The sequence below is a fragment of the Grus americana genome, chromosome 9 (assembly GCF_028858705.1).
Source record: "Grus americana isolate bGruAme1 chromosome 9, bGruAme1.mat, whole genome shotgun sequence".
Lineage (NCBI taxonomy): Eukaryota > Metazoa > Chordata > Aves > Gruiformes > Gruidae > Grus > Grus americana.
The window spans coordinates 7,600,778-7,616,279 of NC_072860.1; the positions used below are offsets into that span (position 1 = coordinate 7,600,778).

Below are 15,502 nucleotides of genomic sequence, written 5' to 3' on the forward strand. Positions count from 1 at the left end.
GTGAAAAAAGGACCTTCTCCCCAAGTACTTTGGGCCATAGCCTGGCAAATCCTTTGAAAAAGGTAAACATTGCCTAAAAAGAGGCTGTGCTAGATATCCACTTAAAAATACTTCCATTTCTGAATACTATACTCATGTTGACTCGTTGAATCTAAGGCGAAAAGCTTTAGACAAAGAAATAGTTCTTGAGCAAGCGAGCCAAAGCCTGCTACAAATATCACTGAAAAGACTCCCTTTGATCACTTTGCTTCAGGTGCTCAGTTGTACATGCCCCACTCACCATGGGGATATGCTATTGACGTTGCACAAGTTTTGGAAGTGGCAGCAGCCATCATCATTCCAACAAAGTCCGAAGCTTCTTTTGCTGATTCATCCTCACTGCCCATGGCAGAAGCAGTCTTATACTCCAGTAGTTTTCTCTTAATACTCTCATAAATAACAAAATGAATAACAGTCTCAGATATGCCTGCGTAGGATGCTGACATTCCTCTGTAAAAGCCTTTAAAACCATCTGATCGATAAACTTTTCGGACACATTCGAAAGCACTCATTCGCTTTTCTCCACGATTCCTAAAAAGGAGAGAACAAGACAGACATTAAGCTGGTGCAACTTGAGACTGGAAAATAATTAGACAGTTTTGCTTAAGTGACAAGAGGATTTAGGAAATCTCACACTGATGCGGAGGGGCTCCAATTCAGATACATTTAAGAACATGCAGAACCTGAAGTGAAAGTCTCAGAGGCCTTCAGCATTAAACACAAGTAAAGCATTGCACTGAATCCAAGCCAAACTTCATACGGTGACTAAAGAACAAGTATCATGTAGAGAAGTTGAACAGCTCTAGACCTCCCCAAGTCTTATGGAATGAAGGACTAAATTGCTTGAAAACAGACTCCCAAATGAACTGTCAATGTCAGTGACTCATGAAAAAAGGACCATTTTCTTCTGCATAATGAGTGGATTTCCCTTAAATTTTGCCTCAAATAAACTGCTCCATAGCATAGTAATTACAGTGGCTAAGAGTTCAAACAGCAGGACTCACAGCACCACAGCTGTCAGCAAACAACTAGGATATCTAAAGGGAGCGTACCAACCAATACAACACAGGTAGCTATTATTTGATTCAGCTAAGCCACTGGTGGCGTCAAGGAAAATGCTCATTAGACATGACTGTATCAAGCCGTATTTGGTAAATAAGATCTTATTCCCATTTTTAGTTTGCTTATTGAATTGAGTTGTGCATATTGAAATACTTAGCATACTGTACGCGGCTATACAAAACCATTACAACACTGCATAAAATATGCTTCATTGCAGCTGCAAGTGCAGGCACTTGAAGCATACGGATTCTGCCAGCAGAGGTCTCCCGAGTGAGCAAGTCAAAGAATAAAACAGCAGATAACCTTGTAAGAAGTTATGATAACTCATATGGATACTGTCAAAGCAAGACAGACCAGCAGCAGCTATTGTGTAAGTACTACAAGGCATCACTCGATGGCAGAATTTAAGTCCTGATGGTTTGAACCTGCAATGTCAGACAGCAACGAAACAAGGTACCAAGCACAATTAAGAGAAAGAGTGGGCACACAGAGCTGCAAATCAGATCTTGAGTAAGCTAGGTGGCAGATGCTCCAGAGGACTTGGGGGCTGGTGCTGATTTGCTAACAGGCAAGAGAAAAGGAGTTAAAGAACAAGCTGTGAGAAGAGTAGCTGGACCTACAGCCGCCGGGGCACCTCAGTCCCCATATGTCCCTGGTACACCTGGACAGATACACTGACACAGACTGCTGTAAGAGTTTGTTATTCTGATGCACAAAATGCACAAAATTGTCTTGAAGGCCAAAGCAATTTCAATTTGGAAATAAAACATATGCCTTCTCCAGCTCTTACTGGGATCAGAGGGATTTTTGATAAGAACTTCAACAGAAACAAGATCAGGCCAGGATAATGCCAGAGGCCAAGTGTTTTTATGCCTCTAATAACAACTGAATTAGAAGAGCTGACAATGCAGTATGTGCTAAACTAGCCCACATAATTGCAGCAGTCTACACAAAGTTAGAAGACCCTTCTTCTGGTCTCCCACATGAACAATGTGCATAAGAAATCCATAATTTTCTCTAATTTCCTTAAAGCCTTTAGTTTAAACAATTTAACTGATTAATCAGTAAAAAACAGAGGCACAAGATGCCATTAGGTTGCACATAGCACCAAAAACCCCCTGGAATTAGTCATGGAATTATCACCTCAATCATATGACAGCATCACAAAAAAAAATCTCACAGTAAAACTAGTTCTGCGATACATTTACTATGTTCACCTTGCGGCTGACAAAATGCCTGCTAAGAAAAATGTTAACATGCACTTAATACAGAAAGTCCAACAGATCTCTAAAATAGCAATGTGTGGCTCATTAATGTATTTAGGATGGCTGAATAAAGTTTTATATTGCATGCCAAGTTTTCACTAAGAAAGTCTATAAAATGAACAAGACTGTTCCATTGAGACACTTGCATCATATCAGTCTCTCCCTACATTTTTAAATAGGTGGGAATATAAAGGTCTTTGTTCCTCCCTATTTGCATAAAATTCTGCTTCATTACAAGCTTTGTAATAATAAACAGTGTCTGTAATTGATTCTGCACTAAGTCCAAACAACTTCTATTTACTATCCTGCATTAGGATAATTTCTGAGTTTCAATCCATGAAAGCAGTCTCCCTTTTTTATAGGCTAGAGCTCACTGTACATAAAAAATGAAAACCAGGATGTTTCAGGCATTTTTCTAAACTTTTGCTAAAATACTGAAATCCTTATTTCAGGAATGTTTAACTCAACAGCTAAAAACAAACAGAATGTATTACTGAAGGAAAATGTAAGCATATGGGTGGTAGAACATTATTTTAATAAGACTGTTAACCTTGTAATTCATTCCAAATTTGCTGGCCAGTCTACTATAGTGCCTCAAGCATGCTTCAGAAGAGATTAAAATAGAGAAAAATTATAGTGTAACTTGTACTTAGATCAGCATCAACTTTCTAATTTAAAATGTTGACTATTTAAAGAATCATTCCATTTTGGGATGCAGAAGAGATTCACAACATTAAAGTGAAATCTTATCACAGCAGTGAGATTTCCTATTGTCACTATACCTTGCATCAAGCTGTAATCGTGTCTTTACTAGCCAAATGGGATTAGTTGTTGTGATCGCAGTAAAACCTAAAATATTTAAAAAGAAAAGTTAGATGTGATAGTAGCACAAGAGCAACTGCATCTAAGTTCGAAACGCACACAGTAAGGTACAGTGGATGCAAAAACCCGGACTATACTGATTTTTAGAAAGTACCCATTGTAGCCCTTTACTGATATTTTATCAATCCATACAGCCAATAAACATTTAGCTTATTTTTAAATTTTATTAAGTTTGATTCTTAGCAAGAGACACCCCACATAAAATAAGCCCAATTATGTACATTTCTCTGCCTATCTAATCATACCAACCGTGTTTTGACACTATAGAACAGCAAAGCTAACTACACTAATATTAGCCAATTTGACAAATGTCATAAGAATGCACTGCAGATACAGCTATAGCAATTTGAGATGGTATAAAACACTGTGTCAAATTAATTTGCTACCTGAAATACAATCCGAGTTTAAAAGCATGCAGACTGAATAAATACTACTTTTGGTGCAGTTAAAAGCCATGTATTACTGTAAGTTAAGAGACTTTTTAATACTGAACTATAAAGAGTAGTTAAATTTGAGTGCTGTTTTATTTATTATTGAAAGCAGAGATTGTTGACTGGCCCAAGAATACTTTTACAAGCATATGAGTGTTTAAATTGTTAAAGTGAATAGTATGGCTTCTAGCTATCCAGACAGACAACAACTATTCGGGCCTGCATGAGGGCTAAGGGTTAATAGTTTTGATTTTCAGTCCACTAAAGAAAAAGAAAAGGAAGAAAAAGAGAAGAGAAAACAAATTAAAAAAAGAAAAAAGAAAAGAAAAGAAGTAAGAATCACTCTTACTTCTGCACAACTGTGGAGAGAAAAAGAGCAGAGTGAAAGGCAGCTCTGAAAAAAAAAAAAGGCCAAAATAAAAAACCATCTAGAGTTGTAATACCACACATGCACCATTAATGAGGTGTCATGTCTGCAGGAGAGAAGAGAAGGGAAGAGCTGGAACATGGCCAGGCAAGAGATGATAAATTTAGACACTTGCTTTCTAAGTGACACACATCATTTGTATATCACTACAAAGACATGCTGCCGTCCTGCAAAGAAATGGACTGGGGTTGTGGGAAAGCAACAAAGAGTTACCTTGTTCAGTGCATATCTGGTGCACAATACTTATACAACGAACAGGCTATTGATAAGCTTGTTTATGGAGATCATTAACAGCTTACATATATATATATTTAGCAGAACTGCTTGCATACATATTACTTCTGCTCAATCACAATCTAGGTTTACGTTGCACACAAATGACTGCAATACTCTGAGAAATGCCAGGGGATCTTAACTGTTGTAAGGTTTGCTCTACCCCCATCCCCAAATCTTAAATAGGTCATTATGATTGTCTTTAGAACTGTAACTGAAAAACTATGATGTTTAGCAGCTGCTAAGATTTAGCTGTATTTCTGTGCCAAAACAGCAAAACCACATTAGAAATTCCAGTTTCAGCTTTTGAACAGATACATTTTTAATCGGACTCAAACCTCTTAACTAACTTCCTGTGGTAGACACTAAAGGTTTGGGCTTGGCTTTTTTATGTATACTTTTTTTACTTTTATATACTTCTATTTTTTTCTATGTCTAGGTAACATATATAGCCTTTCATATGATGGAGTGAATCCCTAACAAGCCAGAAGTGGTTTGTATCTGCATTTCATGTAGGTAAATAATTATGTAAATACTCAAAGCATCAGGGAACTACTCTGCCATAACAAGGCACAGGATGTTTTTAAAACATACCACATCTGCAAAAAAGGTTCTGTAGCTCAACTAGCCAGAGTCCTTCTGACCTGTCACTTAACACCATATAGAAACTCCACTCATTCCAAGAGCATTCGACCCTGGGTTGAACTAAACTGAAAGAAAATATTATTCTTGCTTTTTTAAATTTCTTTATACTAGCACGAAGAAAGCTTTAGTTTTCTTTTACATCAGATCAGAACCTTTCCATACCTATAGTGCAGTGAAGGGCACTAGGAACACACAGGACTGCAACAAAGGCTTTTCAGTAAGGTGGGGAAAACCTACTAACTTCTCCTACCAACACAATTTCCAGGAAAGCCTTCTCCCTAAAAATTAATCAGTTCTTAAGTCTCTCCTAGTTCTTAATTTTAAGTGAACAAGACCAAAAAGTCTTTTGCATTCCTAAGTTGCATACTTTGGAATTTTGTTACAGCATTATCTGCTCAGCCCTTTCTCCTTCCTATTCAATCCCAAAAAACCAGTCTTCACAGATCCTAAATCTGGAACAGGAAACGCAGGTGAGGTCAGAAGCAGTGTCTGAGTGGCAGTACTGACTGTATTCACCCAGAGGAGCCTGATACTTCTATGCAAGCTGCAAAGAGCATATTGGAAACTGACAGTGAAGGGTGGTTGGCAGAGGACACAGCCTATTCTGTCCAAACTTGCACTCCCTGGGTTGCTCTAAGCATTAATTAAGCATAGCACCCCTAACAGTTGGATCAGACACTTAGCAACACAGCCAATTTTTTTTTTCCCCTAGGGCTGTCATGAGGCTAAATTGTGTGACAGTTCAAAACAAAACTTTCAAGTCAAAGAGCCTTCAATAATTCAGGTTTCAAGATGAAACAACTACAGCTCAATTCTTACAGGTAATGTAGTAAATACAGTTAGTGGAAGAAGAAAAATAAATTCAGAGTTGAGTGATGCTGACACTAAGGAAAGCACTCCAAAGCATGAAACACCCCATTTGGGATCTTTGATAAGGTAAGATCTCTTTTTAAATACAGAAAATCTGTAGCAAAAGTACTTGCTAAAAAATAAAGGTGGAGGGCTTTCAACAACTATTATGAAGTGCCAATTGTTTCCTTTTTCTTTTTTTCTTTTTAGAAGTCTCAGTCTCAAACTTTATAATGCTTTAACAATGCTTATCAGTGTGTTGTATCAAGAAAGATTCCAGATTCATTTGAAGCGTAGATCAATTTGGCAATACCAGAAACTCCTGTACTTTTCTGTTTTGTTTTCTTCTATGAAATTGTATCCCAGTTTCAGATGGAAAGAATTATCTCAATCTACTTTTTCAGCTATACCAGCTACTGACAGGTAAGATCCCAGGTATTCCTATTATGCATCATATTTCAAAGGTTAGGGGTTTTTTTTTTAATCTATAAGCCAATGTAATTGATACAGATGCATGCGAATATGGAATGCTGAATTAAAAATCCAAAGTCATAAAATAAAAACAAACCAAAAGAGGAAACAAAGAGACAGAAAGGAGATTATATACATATTAAAAAAGAAAAAGAAGAGAGGTCTTTGAAATAATGTGACACAGAATATCAGCTGCAGTATTTTAAAGGCAGCTCTGGGACACTGAAAAAAACCAAAAGGCTTTGTTTAACCCAGTAGGGACTTTCAATTAGCCAGAGCTAAGTAGCAGCTATCAGTGAAAGGTATTTTCCACCTTTGCTTGAACTACACAGAAAAAATAACTCTTAACAGAGTTAAAGAGAAGTGATGTCTTTGCACAACGCACATCATTTAAGTTCAAGATAATGAAAGTGAATTCCCCTTATTTGGTTTATTTAATAGATATTACAAACCCAGTGTGTGGTTCTTACACTAGAGGCTGCAAGAGACGCTCAGTTCAGTACTCACGAGGTTTAAGTTAGTCCATATTTCTGCAGGAAGTGACCTGCGGATGGGGAGCATGAGATGACACGATCTCACTCTTTTCACGGGAGAAATGTACAGTAAATGCCTAAAATAGACACAGGCTTTTCTGTATCATAACATCAAGCAGTGACCTCATCAGACACATGTGTACAAATTGAATCCCATTGGAAGGATTTGTGAATAGTTATTGTGAGATCTAACTGTTTTTAGGTAAAAGTTTAGGAAAAAAAGAAAGAAAAATAATCAGAACAGGCCACAGATATTAAAATAGTTGTGTAAAATGCACTGAGTACTGAAATTTCTGCTCATTTGCAGCAGTTCAATTTTATATCTCCAAATACTTACCTATATATCAAATTTAGAAGTGAACCCTCCTCCTTCCCCACTCCCTCCTGAATATCATTCAAAAAAGCTAGCCTTGTCTTAGGACTGAAAAAGCAAGATAGATGCCTTATGAAATCAAGCTTTCTAGTATCAGTAATCAATGAAGTAAATATGCATTTTATTTGGTATTAAGTAACTGTGTACATACTACTAAAAAGTTACAAAAGTATGGTATCTCTAAGTAATAGTCTTTTTTTTAGTAAATCATAAAAAAAATAAATAAATTACATTTGAGTTGGTTTGCCAGTAGAGTTCCAGAAAGAGCAGCAATAGTATACAAGGCAAAGTGGTTTTGCAGCAGATTTGCAACCATGTTGTCTGAATAAGGCTATGAATCATTAAAAACGCAAATCAGAAAGCCATACAGGAATCAAGTATCTCATTCAGTTTTCTACAGTTTTTATTCTCTGTGGCAAAAGAGGCTGAGTAAGTGCAACGAGAAGGCAGAGTTTATAGTGAATCTGAGAATTTAGCCTAACTTTGAAATGTACAGAGATAAACTAACTTCACACAAGCAAATGCTCTCATTCTTGTAGTATGCTTCAGATATATTCACTGTCTAAGTTTGTAAAAAGGAAATCATGTGATATGCTAAGTAGTAAGCAAAAAAGTTTGCCAAGAATTTCTTAATGTCAATACACAGATATTTTAGGTATGAGGGTGACGTGAATTATATGCTGGAAGCTAGCACAGAGCAAGAGAAAAACACATTAATTTCTAATTGCATAAGGCATCAGTTACTAATATGTAGCATAATTCATCCTCCTTGGGATAAAAACAAACTTACTAAAAGAATCTTAATAAAACCAAAAATATATGTTTTATCTTGAGAAGGAAGAATCAGGCCTAAACAAAAAACCAAAACCGCTTAAAATACCATTCCTCAGCTTCTCACTCCCAAAAATGCCATGTGCATAAAATAATCCTTATTTAACAATGACATCAGTCTAGCCTGAGATACTTATGTATTAACATATGATACAAGTAAACAGTATTTAAAGTTGACTAAAGTTCACTACTTACAGCACTTTAATAAAACAGTAAGTTACAGATTTTTTTTAAGTTGTATTTTTGCATCATTATTGTATTTTGCAACCTACAGGAAAAGCTTTGTAAGTGCAAACACCACCTCATGCTCATTAGGTATTAGAAGCCTTTATGTAACAGAAAGGTCATATAAAAAAATTCCCTCATTTAAGGCTGAGTTTACTCAATTCCTTACTGAAACCAATGGCAGCTGCAAAAGAAAAAACCAACACTGATTATTTTTTGCTAATCATTAGTGTTGCCAATTTTGAAATCTTAAGTTCCAAAGCAAATATTACAGTGATCTTCTATGTTAACCTGTTTAAGTCAGCCAATTAAGAGCTCACATTCGATCTTGTCCCTGTCATTTTGCCATTTCCTTAAGTTGATTTGCAGCATACAGCAATACAAACCTCGCAGGTAAAACTGTTAATAGCTGGTTTAAATGCATTTTCTGAAATATATTAGAATTACAAAGACAAGGTTAGCACATTCCCAAGAAAGCACTAGTAATTTTAACTACAGTCCTTTTCATATAAAACAGAATACCACCAGTACTGAGTATCAAGACTTTGCTTGTCAAAGAACCTTCTTTTAAAGGTCTTCCAGAGAATGTCTGTAGTATACAGTGCTGAGACACTTCAAGAAAAAAAGTTGTGACCTGCAGTGTGAACCTGCACAGGGCATTCAGTTTCACCAGCTACATGGCTCAGAAATACAACTGCAGAATTAGGTGTGAGAAAGACAACAGCCACAAAAGTTGTTCAATATTAAAACTTGTATACAAATGGAAAAAAGGCAAACAGCAATTAAATACATTCAGCCTCCTTCAGTCCTAAGTACAAATGCATCATACCAACCTTGTGGAAGGGAAGCAAGTTAATAAGCAGATACAGAACTCCTTGACAAACTACAGTCTGCATCTGCAAGCACTTGGGAAAGTCACCACAGCACATCTCTGTAAATGATCTTTTCATTACAGAATGAGGACAGTAACTTCCAAAGATAAGGAACACTCTGAACCTTTGTCTGCAGCACTGCATGAGTTACAGAAGTTGTTTTCAACTGAGGACGGACTTGTTGCTATTACCCGTGCTTCCCCCCACCCCCCGGCCCTGAATTTAAAGACATGTTTTATCCCCTTGACAAAGGGCTGAAGACAATTCATTTTTCTTGGAGCAATTAACTGACTAGGATGAACTTTTCATGAAATTCCCTTTCATTCTATTCCCCATGCTGTTCACCTACAAAACACACATTTCCAGATGATAAAAAATACTGCATCATCTGAGCACCCTATTTTGCCTGTTTAAGACAAAATGGCTCTCCTGACATCTGTAAGTCAGAAGATTAAAAAGTGTTGTTGCATTTCTCATGTGCCAAAGATGAGCCTTAGTGTGTTATTTAAGTATAAAGCTAATGTCACCTACAGTTTCTATGCTATATAACAATTTCTTTGTATCAGATTATTAGCAAGTATTAAATAGAAAACTAATCCTATTTATTATTCTGACATCACCTTTGGCAGTCCACTCCAGATTGCTAGAACTGCCATTATATACACAGGTTGTAAAATTTGACAGGAATTAGAAACTTCAACAGGGTACCATAAAATTGTCAAAAAATCATCTGTGAAGTGTCTATGGCCTATATAGAAAAACAACTTTTGAAAATTTGTTTTAGTGTAGAAAAGACACTGGCAACAATAGACAAAGTGTTGCCAGACCAAGTTTTGACTTCCCCAGCACAAGTCCATGACCATAACTCAGCTCCTTAACTGCCTTTAACTCCCCTTGTTAATGATCCCAAAGCACAGAACATACCCATCAAGCAACAAATATTGGTAGCTGCTAAAATATACCAAAGTTACACTGCAGATATAAAATAGGAATTTATTTCCAGAGATGAAAATATATGAAAACTATGGAAATCTGCTCTTCTATGTCACTTTATTGTTAGAGCAAACTTCACAGACTGGTATTTGAACAAAGGAGGAACGAGTGTTACACATACATTACACAACAACCTGCAGGCATATTTTAGAAAGACAAAAATAAGTCAGATATACAAAGCTGTAACAGAAAGTGATGGTAAACAACTAGATTAAAAAGCATTAAGCCAGAGTTCAGTGCAAACAATGGTGTTCATAGCTTGCAGAGTAAAAAGTTACTACTTTTAAAGTTTTCATTTTACATTTCACAAATTTACAATCAAGAAAGCAGGCCTGCAAGTTTTCCTAGAAAAGACTATTCACACACACAGTTAAAGATCTTCATTAACACCAAGTGCAAAGTTTCATGCACATATTCTCCATTTAGCTTGTTTAATGAGAGGCCAAAGAAGGTAACCACTACAAAAAGAGACCATTCAGTCACTGAACATTTTCTGGTTTGTTTTTCCCATGTTTATTGCCACCTCTCATTTGTAGACAGGACTCTAGAATGAAGCTAAAAAGTTACAGATGCTTACCTGCCACACCAGCTGAAATCATGTGTACCTGGGTAGAATCTGGATTGAAAATATTGTTCAACTTTTCCTTGCAGTTTGAGTAAGCAGCAAAATATATCGCTCTAAAATTAGAACAAAATCCAAGTTATGTTACATTTTTGTACATGTATGTGTCAATACCCTTACAAGCAGTGCCATTAACTTCACTAACTCAAGACAATCTTGGTCCAAGTCTTACTTCCTCAGTAAAAAACTACTCAAGGAACAACTCTTGCAAAGTAGTGGGACTATTTTAGGAATGAAGAAAAAAATAATCATACTTTACAACTTCTTCCACAACAGCTCCAATTAACAATTAGTGAGGGGAGCAACAGGCAATGAGAAATATGGCAGTGATTTTTGTGATACTAGGCAGTTTAGCCAGGGAAGCAAAATACTGCTGAACTGAGAACTGAAATTACAGTATTCCGTATTTCTTTAATAACAGATCAAATTTCTTCTAATGGGCATAAACTCATTTCAATAGCATTACATTTCAAGAGAACTAGCAAGTACGTAGCTTTTTTTTTAAACCAAACAGCACACAATATTTATAATACCATTCTAGCATTCAAGATACAAATATTGATAACTTGTGGTTATGCTTTAACTTGTAGTTATAAATAGTTAGATTTTAAATGCTAGAACAGCTATGAGGATGGGATCCACATTTTATTTCTTTAGTTCTGTATTTAGAAGCAACACAGATTTTTTTTTCTCTGAACACACTACAAAAAAATTTTTAAACTTGTACTACATTTAAGTCTGTGAGCCGGTATCAAACCGAAGCTAGACATAAAAGGCAGCATGCCAATGCAGTATATTACAAAAAATACTTGTTTTCACTCATTAAAAGGTAAAAAACCTATTTTAAGCACACCTAAAACTCACATTTAAGGTTGTAACTCAGGTTTTTTAGATTTACAGACACCACTCTACAGGAGGAAAAATGAACACCAAGTTTTCATGAACATTACATTAACCTCATTAGCTGTGCAAACATGTTTTTCTTTATTATAAAAAAAGATAAACTGCTTGCTTCATGGGTTTAATTTCTAAAATGGAATCTGAACTCAGTTAAGTATACTGGATGTGTTATGAAACATGCTTCTCTACAGCTTATTTAAACAAAGACCTGCTGTTAAATCCACTTAGCTAATGCTTAATTGAAATGAAGTATTGGATGAAGACCGAGTCAGCTGGAGGGGAATGAGGATGCGCTTATTTATTAGACTTCACACATTATACCAAGCTGACATTTTTAGTATGAGGTAGGGGTGAACAAGCTAAATATTTCACCTGGGGGAAGAAGGGAAGAAGATTTAACCAAACATTTACTGAAAATAAATAGAGGGGGTTTTGCAATTGAAGATAGTTACTTATAAAATGTAATTCATTTCTGTATAAAAACTGCTGTTAAAAAATAATATCAATGTTGACCACTCAGACCAGACTGGACTATCAAAAGTACAGGCTCTTCAGATTAGGAAGTGCTGTTACCCCACAGGTGTCAAGACTAAAGAAAGCTATGGAATTACTTCAGCTTCTCCAAACAGCAATGCTAAAATAGTGATCAGAAAATACCTCAAGTATTCCTAATTCCTTAAAAAAATCTGCTAAAATAAAAGTACTCCAATTCCCAAATGATGTATTTTCTCTTAATCACGCAGAGGACCTAGAGAGCAACACCTCATCTGTCAGATCTAAGTAGAAGACAGACCAATGTTAAATAGAAAGTCCAGTTTAATAAAATTTTCTAGAAGCATCCAAAGACCTTAAACCAGAAAAGTTAAGATACTCTCCAACTAGGTGTGCAGGAGACAGCAATGTCTTCTCTTCAGACCAAAAAAAATAAATGAAAGCAGAGCACTGAGTCAAGGGAAGAATAAAACGTTTGTGAAATATATTCCTTCTGCATAAAGACTCTTCTCTTAAACAGAATGGAAAGGAATATAAATGGGCCAGAAGACTACTATAGCCTCATTTAAGATTAAGTACTGGATTAGTTTTACACAGCTTTGTTTCCATACTTTTTCTTAGGTATTCTCCTATTTTTGGCATGAACTTAGGCTAACACTTGTATTTATAATCTGCACCTCGCTCTGACCGCCAGCACAAGCCAAGTAGCTAGAGCATTTGTGCTGATGCAGAGCAACTGACAGCAGCAATGCCACTGACAATTAGATCAGATTGACATCCTTGTCCACTGCACACTGACACTATCCCAGTACCCTTTGAAGTACAGCCCACTGCTGGATCTGCTTTCTCTGGGACAGCTGTTAAGTGTGTCACCCTACCCAGCGTTGCCCTTTTTGAAGTTTCAGAACAGGCTTCCTACTGCAGGGGGACAGTGGTGTGTGTGTCACCAGAATTCAGAAAGACAGACCCAGTGTTTTGAGGCTACAGTCACACAATTGCTTCCTGAAGATGACTGAATAACTGAAAGCTAAGTCTACCTTTGTATTTTTGGAAGTACAAACTTCTTGTTTACATGTGCAACTCTAAACATTTTTCTTCTTAACTGGACAAAACTCTGCATAAGGGATAGTCCATAATAATAAATACTATTATAGTAGCATATAGGATAGTATGCTGAAACAGTTGGTGCAGGGATGTGGGACTGGAGCTGTGGAGTACAGGAGTGGCTCAACTTCTCAAAGTTACCCCAGGAACCAAAGGTTATTTGCTGTTAAGTATTTACAACTGAATATGCAAAATTAACTTCAAATAAACCCTTAAACCCTTAATTAATGTACAGCAGCCTAAATTTCAACAAAATTATTTCATTTATTACACATATTTGTAATTACCTGGAAGGAGCAACACCTACTAAATTAGGACCCAGCCCTCTGAACAGAGAACGAGGGCCTTCCTTTTGCAAGATCATCCTAGAAAACAGAACAGTGACAATACTGTAACAGTCACATCAAAATTAAGGAATGCACTGACAGCATGACTACATCATTTTAGGCTTACTCCATGTAAAGCTTTCACAATAATGCACAATGCAGTGCTGACCACAAAAAATCAGCCGTTCACTAGAATCAGCATAAAACCAAATTCCATTATTGCTTGACATGCTGTAGAAATCCAGGAACTAAATGCAGAAGTAAAGCCTTATGATGTCAATACAGGCTTACCTCAAAGATAGGAACACACACATACACAGAGTTACCTATCATTAGGAAGTTAAAGTGTCCTTTTATCAGGGAGAAAATACTAAGCAAGGAAATGTTCGCATTCCCTTAGGTTCTAGATGGTTCAAGAGACAAAAATATTTGATTCTAGTCTATATTTCTTTCATCACCCTGTAGCTCCCAATGTTTGGGAACTATTTTGGGTAGGAGAGACAGGAGGTGAAAGATGAGAGAAGAGAGACTTACGAAGGTTCAGTCACAGCACATCACAGGTCCTCTGAGAGCAGCTCAGGAAGACATTAGCTCTACTACTTTATCATGCTCAGCCATGCACTTTTTTGAAATCTATTATCTACTCTTCTCAAAAAGACAGACACCTCAACATGGCTTTGCATATGCTATCCTGGTTTGGTTCTACAAGACTCCTAACGATACACAAAGTTACACATCAGAGGAAGGCAGCCTCTCAGAGTCCTCCTTTCCTCATCTCCATAAATGATTTAAATCCACTAAGCATTACACTAGGAACCCATTCTTAGCTTTATTCTTTCTGTAAGATACTGTGATTGTTGTCTACAAGAAAAGGCAATGGAAACCTCTGATGTGAGAAGTGACCCTTCCTTGAGGCTAGCAGGTGTTCCCTCCTATCAGTTCCAAACCACTGCCTGTGTGCTCCTACCCAAGCACTGCTGCTGGGCTGTGGAGCCAGCAGTTTTTCCTTTTCAACTCATTCCAGAAAAGACAATCCTTACCTCCTCATGCAACATAACTCACTTAAGTTTGAGCTTAAAAAGGAGTGTAACCCATGCAAAGAGTCACAGCCGCAGTACAGCCCTAACATCTCATGGGACCACATCCACTATAAACACAGCTCTGGAAAGAGGGCTTGGGTGGCAGGGCGTGTCACCTTCCATCTTTGTGATATTTACAGAAAAACAAGGATATAAGCAGTGAATTGAGACCTCAAATGAGGCACTACTAGTACTTAAGTTTTTGGAATACCTATCACATGTAACTCTGTTTTTTAAAAAGAGTTGAAAACTATTCTGCAACAGGGTACACTGGCACAGTAAGAGGATATCCATTAATATTCAGGTTTAGTGAAATCTATCTGTCCAATCTAGATGCTAATCAGATATTGCATTTTAAAAAGTATGGTAGGACATGGGAGGAGAAACGAGGACTATCTGCATCGCATCACTGCAAGTTGTTCTAGCAATTGCTTTAGAACCAGATTTAAAGTTAATTCTTAACTACTTCACTAGATGTTGCAAAACAGAACACTTTGCCTATTGATTTAGAAACACTGGCCAATACACACAAATAGTTCTCCTGTATATTTCTTCTTCAAAGAGACATGGAGGTTAATGGCAAGTCAATTACTCAATAAAGCAAACTACCCTTGTATAAACAGCTATTTTGTTTGGAATTTACTATCAGAACAAACAGGTGAAGACCATCTATAGCACTGAAGAAGATTCCAAACCTATTCTGACTTCTAGCAGTTGATTCACCACAGTTCTGCTGCTAAATCAAACTGAAAGTTTACATTTGTTTTCAGTAAGCAAAAATAAAGTGGTGGTTCTGCAGTTACCATTG

The 15,502-nt window shown here is 36.7% G+C and overlaps 1 protein-coding gene across 3 annotated transcripts in view; it reads right to left on the bottom strand.

Annotated features, from left to right (window-relative positions):
* Positions 1 to 15,502, bottom strand: part of SLC25A36 (solute carrier family 25 member 36) — a 70,227-nt gene that overhangs the window by 42,779 nt on the left and 11,946 nt on the right. For all 3 annotated transcript variants that reach the window (XR_008578213.1, XR_008578212.1, XM_054834755.1), the window contains exons 3-6: positions 13,577 to 13,654; positions 10,749 to 10,849; positions 3,149 to 3,215; positions 281 to 570 (exon numbers count right to left, since the gene is read on the bottom strand). Coding sequence is in view for 1 of the 3 variants with exons in the window: in XM_054834755.1 (XP_054690730.1) it covers positions 281 to 570; positions 3,149 to 3,215; positions 10,749 to 10,849; positions 13,577 to 13,654 (536 nt within the window). In the remaining 2 variants the exon portion in view is untranslated. The remainder of the gene's footprint in view (positions 1 to 280; positions 571 to 3,148; positions 3,216 to 10,748; positions 10,850 to 13,576; positions 13,655 to 15,502) is intronic.